The 9,542-nt window shown below is 36.5% G+C and overlaps 1 protein-coding gene across 1 annotated transcript in view; it reads left to right on the plus strand.

The window, feature by feature from the left end:
- The window catches only part of LOC106484757 (transmembrane 9 superfamily member 2-like), a 34,836-nt gene extending 25,894 nt beyond the window's left edge, over nucleotides 1-8,942 (plus strand). The window contains exons 16-17 of the mRNA XM_067304093.1: nucleotides 525-696; nucleotides 8,305-8,942. Coding sequence (XP_067160194.1) covers nucleotides 525-696; nucleotides 8,305-8,372 — 240 coding nt within the window. The 3' untranslated portion in view covers nucleotides 8,373-8,942. The remainder of the gene's footprint in view (nucleotides 1-524; nucleotides 697-8,304) is intronic.
- Nucleotides 8,943-9,542: the final 600 nt, after the last annotated feature.

Consider the following 9,542-nt stretch of genomic DNA (forward strand, 5'->3'; position numbering starts at 1 on the left):
TTCTGTGATATGCTGGACACCGTAAATTGGTTATTTTGTCAGTATCTATACATCAGTTGTTTATACCCTCAACATGCTTTGCACTAGCTACTTTTCTGAAACATGCCTTTTACTTTAAAAAGTTCTTGTAGTTTTTCCCACTAGTACTACAGCCAACTGTATAAACTCTCAGTCTGCCCCTTGTTATAGTGCAGGAGTTTCTAAAGGTAATTAGACATCAGCGTTAGCCCTGTGGTGGTACTGTATATATTCATAAGTAGCCTGAGTAAGGAAACTGCTACACAGACTTGTTTTGTACAAAACTTCAGACTTTGTTTGATGCTATTATTTGATATGGTGATAGTAAATCATGAATGTGAAAGGGGGAAGTTCTTCCAAGTTGACTTTGGGTGTTTTGTTTTTTAATTTCCTGTTCTTTGTTTTATGTTACTGTTTTGATGCTGCTGCGGGGAGGGAGGCAAAACATGATTTACCTTCTATATTCTATATGGGTCTTTTACTGAATGGCTTATTATTTCTTTCAGGATTATCACTGGTGGTGGAGATCATTCTTAACAAGCAGCTTTACAGCTGTTTATCTCTTTATCTATGCAGTTCATTACTTCTTCTCTAAACTCCAGATAACAGGCACTGCTAGCACCATTTTATACTTCGGTTATACATTGATCATGGTCTTGATTTTTTTCCTTTTCACAGGTAAGTACAGTTGCTGTAAAAATGAATGCAGGGGTTTCAGTATTTGACTTCTGCTTTTGAATATTTTATAGCTGGAGTGAAATGAGAAATATTAGGTGAAATTTAGAATCTGTGAAATATTAACTCTGCCAGGAGAGTCATAAGTTGTATTTATTTTTTGTGATTTGTGAAACCGCACATCACAGTAAGATATTCTTTGAGTTTTTTTGTCTAACCTGAAATTACTTTTATAGTGTAATTAATTTTCCTTTATTGCATATTATAATAGCAGTGAGTTCAAGCCATTGTATTTCAAAATTTCCATCTTGTTCACTTTGATAACAGGGGTTCTTAACTTCGTTCTGGATTTCATAATCAGTTCTGGAAGTTCTATATTTAGAAACATTGCACTTGGCATATGGAGAATAAAAGAAGTTTTCAACTTTCACTCGTTATCAAGTGAAGCAAGATGATACTTGAAAGATGTGCCTCTTCACATAGTGAACTCTAGCACTGTTAGAGAGAGGTGGTCTTTACCTGCTGAACTGTGGTACCACTTCTTAATGACAGGAATGTACCTTAACTAGAGGAATGTCTTAGAAGTTGGACTACCAAAAATGGAGAGTCAAATTTCAAACTGATTTCAGACATTACTCAAGCAGACCAAGTGTCTTCTACATAATTTCTCCAATATTCATAAGCATTTGGCTCAAACTATAATTTTGAGGCTGATTGATTGGGAAACCTCTATCAGGTGTACCATGTATAAGATGAAATTAGAAGCCCTTATAAGTAGACAGGAGCATCTCATGTTGCCGTTCATTGTACCAGTGCTGTTGTATATGTAGTTTTAATACATAAGTCAGATCTGTTATATATCATTGCATTTAGCATCTTAAAAGTACTGCAGTGGTGGAAATGCCTAGTACATGTATGATAGGTTGTTCATAAAAACAGTCTTTACATTTGTTCCTAAGATCCGTAATGAAGGATCTCCTTGTGGCTGGCATACTGGTTCAGGATGTTGCTTCTTAATGTCTTTTACCTGATTCTTGAAACTTGCTGTAAATATTTCATGTTGGCCTCATGGAATGCATCATTTAGCAAGCCTTTAACTGCATCAGGGAAGTTAAAATAACTGTAAAAACAAAGATCCTAGCATCAGACTTATAAAGCTTGCCAGGTCAGCAGTGAGAAGGACTTCTTTCATCTTTTTGCCTCTAAAATTGAATGAATGCTTGAGGCAAAAAATAGTACTGTTAATACTAAAATACTGAAGAATATTGCTGCATGTGTTTCAGCAAAGCAAATATACTGTAGAGATTACAGTTAACAACAGTAACTAGCATTTATTGCTAGATTTTTATTCTTGGTTGTTATTTAGACCCATTTGTGTATCAAAAAAACTGTTTTTAATACACTTTTGGCAGTTTTCACTGTCTTTAAAAAAATGAAAAACAGGAAGGGTTTAGTTCTTCTAATTTTTAATTATTAGAAGAGAAACATAGAATTTGGCATATTGCCAGTTAAATGTGTGCTTTAATCTTGGCAAAACAGATGAGCTCCAGATGTCCTCTATTATATATCTATACACACATGTATGTATATAATTAATATGATATAATCAATAATTTATATATATTAAATCTACTGTAAAAATGCTTTAATTGCTTTTAAACTAAAGCGATATGTTAATGTGTGTCTGGGTTTTAGGACAGGTTAGCTGCTATTCTGCTAATTCCAATTTCACTTACAAGATGCAAATTGGTAGAATTAAAAATATCCTTTTCACATATAAAACAATAATTGAAATTGTCATGGCAGCTGCTGAAATGGTATTAAAACCTTCAGATGTGCTGATCCTGGAGCTCTTGATGTGGAGGTTAGTGAGGCCCAAAAAGTAAAATTATAAACTGTGCCACTGTTACTTTTTCAGTTTTTTTACAGAACCACATTAATGTTGGTTGTGCTTTACTTACATGTTTATAGTTCATGAAGAAAGCTGCTATATGGTCACTTTTTTTTTTTTTTTTTAATTGAATAAAATACCTTCTACCTTTCCAGTAATTAACTATGTAGAGTATTTAATAAACACTTGCTAATGTGGAATGCTGTGATAAATTTCATTCCCATATTTAGTTTGACAGTTGATGCTGAGATGTGAGCTATTATAGCTAGATGATTCAAGCAAAGTTAGATGTTTTCTGCTTTGTATTGTAGAATATTCCTTAATAGCACTTGTTTTGAAAAGTAAGGGTTCAGTCCTTCACAAGTTTATGGAGGTGAGGGAGTTTACTATCATAACTTTACATACTGTTTGCAGTAGTAGCTTTCTTCCTGTGTGTATGTTCCCAAAACTGGGACCTTGATCTATTCCAGTTAAGTTAGCAGTAGGTATTTTGTTTTTCTGTATTCTTGCATATTAGGTCTCAGCAACTGTGACAGAGAAATATAAAGGGCAGAATTAATACCTCCTACATAGCAGCATGTTGTATTACTGTGGACATTACGAAAGAGATCACAATGAATAACTAAATAGGAACTGAAGGCTTTCATGGCAACAGTGATAATAATATAATCTGACTGGTGAAATTTAACAATTAACATGCACATGCAAACGAGACAATTTTATTTTAATGTACAAAGTGCAGTTAATTTTTCAGAAAGTACTAAGTCTGGTTGAATGGGGATAGTTACATGATTAGGTGCATTTCATGCTAGGAGACCAAAAAAAAAATTGCTGAATGTAGTCAAAGCATGTTGCTTTACAGTGACCTCTATTTTTGAACATCATTTTCACTTGTGAGTTAATGCCATTTTCAAAATTGAGTTTTGATCTTCTGGGTAGATTGTGTTTAGAATCCAAGATTCTGAAGCACCCACCACTGTGCAGTGATTGAAAGCAGTATGATACAGAGAGCTTTTAAGGTATATAAGAAGTATCAGCCAAGTGCAGAGTGCTTTTCTATTTGCTTTCTTACAATCTGTTCGTGCTTTGAATTCTCTTTTCTTCATTAAACAATAAAGCTAGAAGAGATGAGTAGAGCAGAACAGTCTGCTTAAAGTGTTTTGGTATTACTCTGCGATAATCTTGTTTTTAATATTGAATTCAAAATAAACTAGTTTACTAATAACTTTTCTTTACTCGGGTAGATGCTAGCCTGTGATCTTCCTTCTGTGTACAAGAAAACTGTTGCTGAGTGGTATTATATATTACAGAGCAGAGTATTCAACAGTACAGGAACTGGAGGACAAAAGATCGAGAAACAACTGGAATGTCAGTGTCTCCCTAATATAAAGGGATGTATTGGATGTATTTTGCTTCTTGACTAGAGAAATTACTCGAGACACCTTGACTACCAGGTTCATGATTTTTTTAAACAGCTCCCACAAAAATGATCTTTTAGCTGTGCCTCTCTAGAATGAGGATTGATATACAGTAAGTTGCAGTGCACTATGATGGCATTGGTTTCCTAGACTATTGGGGGTTATTTAGAAAGGCAGAATCTTAAAGTATCACCCAGTTGGGAAAAATAAAGATTTGCTGCCTTCTCCCCAGCAAATTCTTAAATGTGTGTCCTTCAAATGCTCTTTCATACAACTTAAGCTGGTGGATGGTTAGGATCAGTTAATGTAAACATTAGCCTAAAAATTCATTCATAATGTTGGATTTTAAAAAAAACAAATTGTATTTTACAGCCTCATTGGGGCAATTGGTGTCAGGCTTGATGCCTTTGTGCTGTGTTGTTTGATAGAGAAGTGCATATTAAAGCTGTAAAAACCTTATAATGGAACAGTGTAGACTATCAGAAAATAATCTTAGAGGTCAGTTCTTTGAACCAATGTTTTTTGAAAGCACTTACTGTTAGAATTTGTTTAATGGATTTTAAAAAAAGGTTTGGATATCTGTTTTCTATCCTTCTGTGTTCACTACTGTGCATCAGTGAAGCAGTAAGGCAAAGAGGTAGGCTCCTTGGTGACTGTGCCTCAAGACTTTGCTTCTTTCAACATTCAAACTGAAATCAAATGTTGTGAGCAGGATCCTTGGGTGATTATAACTTATCTATACAGTGCTGCTGTTCTAAGGAGGTGGATGATTCTTACATTTGGTGCAAGGAAAAGTGCTCAAGAGCTGAGTATGCTCTTCAGGAAAATACACTTTGAAAACCATGCCATTTCAGATGAAAAGGTGGTATTTTAAATAGTGCAACTAGCAATGGCAATTTTAATGGGTAAAGCTACAGTTAAGGAACCTATGATCATATACTTATCTGTAATTTAAGATTGGCCTTAGAGTAGTTAAAGCAAAGGGGGAATCTGAGAACCTGCCGTGTGAGTTAGCACTGGCTTAATATTCAGTATGTAGATGCTTTTCTGTATCAAGTGCTAAAGTTTGGAATAGGAGATTTGGAACAAATGGCAAATTTGCGAATTGGTCTAAAATGCAGAAAACATGTTCTGGCTGGGATTTTCAAAGGAGCCAAATTAGGTCAGATTTATTCTTCTCCTTCCTCAATCCTTACGCATTTGCAGATGCCTTTCTGATTGGGATATGTTCTCCTGCATAGGAAATTGGAAGCTTTTTGACTAAATTATCCTTTTGGACCTCTTGGAAGCAGTTCATGGAGTCCCAAGCACCTGCAGATCTGAGGTGGAAAAAACCACTGAATTTCAGTGGAGCCAGGCACTGTACTCTTCACCCCACCAAAAAGTTAACCTTTTCATTACATTAACCTAAGCAATCCTATAGGTAAAGCTGCTGTACATGGAAACCTTTTAAATAACTATTTCTTTAACTTGCATTCATTTCTGTCCATTAATATTTATTCTGTAATACCAACGCAACTGGGTGTTGACCTGAACTTTCGGAAGCTCTTAGTCTGAGGATTTGGCCCATGTTGTTTAAAAATTGGGAGTATTTAAAACTCCTAATTGATTTGCTGTGATTAATTCTTACCTCTAAATCTACAGTTGGATTCTTGAGGTGGATTTTCAACCTAGTTGTGACTCTGCCAGCATCTTTCAAACCATTCTGATCTTTGAGTGGGGAATATACTATTAGGAGAGGTACTTGGGTCAGATAATGGGATCCCTAGTTTGGTGCCTTTTTTCAAGGTTCTTAGTCCGTAGAGCTGCCGCAGCCAGAATTCATAGGACACATTTGTTTTTGGGAGGGAAGAAGGAATTACAGTACTGGTAAGCCCTAACTATAGATGTGTGAATAAAACACTACTGAAGTGAAAATGTAAGGAAACTTCTGACAGAGAAGGTAGTGATATGCAAGGCTGTACTGAACAGACTCTTTTTAAGAGGGGTGTTGAAAATCAATGGTACTGAAACCTGTAAAAGTCTGTTTATAGATGAAATGATCATTCAGAGCCTGAAGTCTGCAGATTCTACCATGAATGAGGCCACACAATAGAAAGCTGGTGTGTCAGAAAGATTCGGAGTGACAAGGATTGGAGGAAAATACTGTGTATTTAGATTATATTCCTATATTAAGTTACAGCATGATCAGAAGACTGTGCTGTAAATCTCATTCTCATGTTAAAGTTGCAATTTTTTTCTTATGATACTACAATTTTGTTCTAGAACAGCAGATAGACTTTTAAGATACCTCATCTGTTAAACATTGGGAAGAAACACTGTTTTCAAAGGCATAAAAGGCTCAAAGTGGGCTATGTTATAAAAACAACTAGAAAGCAGATGCCGAGAACCGTTATTAGGAAGAAACATGAAGGTGAGGCTAAGATAACAATGCTGATATTGGAGTATTGGACGCAGTAGGAAGGAGGGAGAATTGACCATAAACTGTAAAGACTTAGTGATGTCAAGCCTACAAAGGAATTAAATTCCTTCTGTGGTTGGTGTCTGATCTTCTATCAACAGCAGTAAATCTGCCATCTCCTACTGTTTCAGAGGATGATAACTGCAAACTCAGAGGGAAAGGGTAATCTGTGGCACATAATAGTAGGCTGTCAAAAAGCCTTTAGCCTCAAATATACATGGCAGCATGAAGGACACGAGAATTGGCATATAGATAATAAGCATCCAAAGACAGGTTCCTCAGTTATCAAATGTGTAGATGTGGTCTGAAGGACAGAAAATGTAATGAATGAAGAAAAGGCAAATGCTTAATAAAGAACCTCACAAAGAAATAGGAGTAAAAAAAGTTGGAGCTGGTATTAAACATGGGCTGGACAAACAGCTAGACAAACAAACAGAAAATTACAGATGTAAATCTGATGGAGCTGCATGCATGATCTTGCAAGCGGCTAGTGTTGCTGGCTGGCTGTGGCTGTTTCCTTGAGAGCTAGTTCGGCCAAAAGTGACACCTTCCTTTTTTAGCTGGTCAGGCCTAACATTTGTGTCACAGCTTACCCATGGGTAAAAACATGTGGAATAATGTGTCGCTCCCCTTAGAGAGACTTGAGACTTAACTATTTTTATGGAAGTCATTGTCTCCTTACGTACCAAGTTCTTAAGGTAATTAAAATAAATGTGATGGACAACATCTTTTGCAATTGCTGTGACTATTGGGAAAAAACCACAGACTCATTCTTCAGTTTAAAATTTTTAAAAATGGTATAGACTAATCTCTTCATGTCACTTCCTCTCTATTATTTTACTCTGTAATGTGGTAACTCGAGCCATAGGACTTCACGTATGGCCAAAGGGCCTTCTGAAGTTGTTGCCTCCCAGCCCCATACTGTTGATTTGGATGACTACAGAACTGGATTAGTAAGAAACAAAGGAAGGCTATGCCAGTCCAGACCTAGGTCTGCTACCCCAACACCCTGTCAAAGAGCAGTACTCCCAGGGAGGGGTGTGAGAACAGGGCAGGTGTGTAGAAGTACTTTCTCCCAGCTTCCCATCAGCTGTGGCTCAAGAGCATTCTGAGCACTTGAAGTGGTGTCTCTGTAATTAATAGCCTTTGGATTTCTTTGTTCATGAATTTGTTCAGTCCTCTGAACCAGCATACGTTTTTAGTATCTGTAGTGACCTACGGCAAGAAAATCCACAACTCAAATACACGTTATACGAGATTGTTCATTTTGGTTTGAGCCTGTCACAGCTAGTTTCATTTGATGCTTGCTCTCAACTGCTGTAGTGCTCGGAGCGTAGCTGTAGCAAAAGGAAGTAACAGGATATACAGAGTAAGAGGGTCACTGTTCTTGAGTATTATGTCTAAATAGATAGAACAGGGTGAACAGAAAAACAGGCCAGATGACTTCTCCCAAGGTGGCATAACTCATAGGTGGCTTTGCAAGACTGTAGATCTAAAAAAATCCTGAATGATTTCAGGTAGATGTTGACTTTACATGTGTATGAAAGTCAGTTTCTTAAATGGTGCTTGTGTGCCTGCTGGTGGTGTTACAGCAGTGTATTTAATCACCACCTTCAGTGGTTTAAACGTACATCATGCAGTCTGGTCCTAAGAGTCATCTTTGATCTAAATCAATAATTTAGCCTAGGGATGAATGTGTGCTGTTAAATTTAACAAGTGTTTTTATTCTGGATAGTTAGCTGGATTACAATGTTATGCTCTGTCCTGCTGTGAAATGCTTAAGATTTTTCTCTCAGAGCAAATTGGAAGATAAACTAACCATTTTAACTTTCTCATTTTAGGGACTATTGGATTTTTTGCCTGCTTCTGGTTTGTAAGTAAGATTTACAGTGTTGTGAAAGTGGACTGAAGAATTTCAAAGTGTCTTTTGAGCATATCTCCCTTGCTGTTTGATAATTTTTACCATGTATTGAGAAACATACTGTGTAATTATTCTGATTTGTAAAAGCTGAAGAGCAGACTACAGCATAAAATACATGTTTTTATGGAAAGAAATGGCACCATTGGAAAAATGTTTACATCAGTATACTCATTGAACATGTTAATTCTAATCATTCTAAAAACTGTATCCAAAGTTTGATTTAGAACAAATAAAAATTCTGTGAACTAGTTTATTTGAACAATGAGTGCATTATACAGCTCTCCAGTTGAAATTTCTTAAATTTCTTGTGTTTTTTTTGTTTTGTTTTGTTTTTTTGGTTGCCTCTTCTGGTTACCAGTTATACCATCAAAGCATAGGACTGTCAAGTAAATCTTATGTAAAATGTGAATTTTTTAACTTAACTATGATTGTACATATTATCCTGCACCTTCTTTACAACTACTTCTTACAAATGTACATGCATTTAGTGTAATGTAGACTTTATTAAAAATATCGACACTGGTTTTTGTTCAAATAAACCTGCACAACTCCCACTGACTTGTCTCCTTTCCTGTTAATTAGGCCTTCACTTTTTGAATACAGATTGCACAAGTCTGGCTAGTTCAGCAGGAGCCAACTGATAGCTCTCAAGTCTCATATCACTCATAAGCAGTTTGGGTATGACTTCCATCTGTTAGCTGTCCTCTGTGGCTGGAAATTACCTGTGCTGGCACGGGGACTGGTTGGTAACTGGAATCCATGGCTGTGGAACTGGCAAAGACTTCTGAAACTGCTGCTGCTATTACCTGTGTCTCAGCTGTGCACTTACTCTAACTTTCCCCAAAATATTGTCGCTAGGCAAACCATCTACCTAAGAGCAAAAACCTTCCCCTTCTTTAAGCCCTCGAACCACGCATCTTATTGTTCTTAGCCCTTTGACGATTGTGCAGCTTGCCAGGAAGCAACCATGAACCTAGCTGGGCTGGAGAATAGATGATTCTTAAAGGTGAAGCCTTCCTTCCTACTCCTCAGAGGTGCTCTTAAATGCTGGGTTGTATGAGAAGGAGTATTTTAATAACCTCTTCAGTTATAAGATTACAGGCATTCTTTTCTTAGGAATTTCAAGACTTTTAAGAGGCTTCCCAACATCTTGAATTG

The sequence above is a fragment of the Apteryx mantelli genome, chromosome 13 (assembly GCF_036417845.1).
Source record: "Apteryx mantelli isolate bAptMan1 chromosome 13, bAptMan1.hap1, whole genome shotgun sequence".
NCBI classification, from domain to species: Eukaryota; Metazoa; Chordata; class Aves; order Apterygiformes; family Apterygidae; genus Apteryx; species Apteryx mantelli.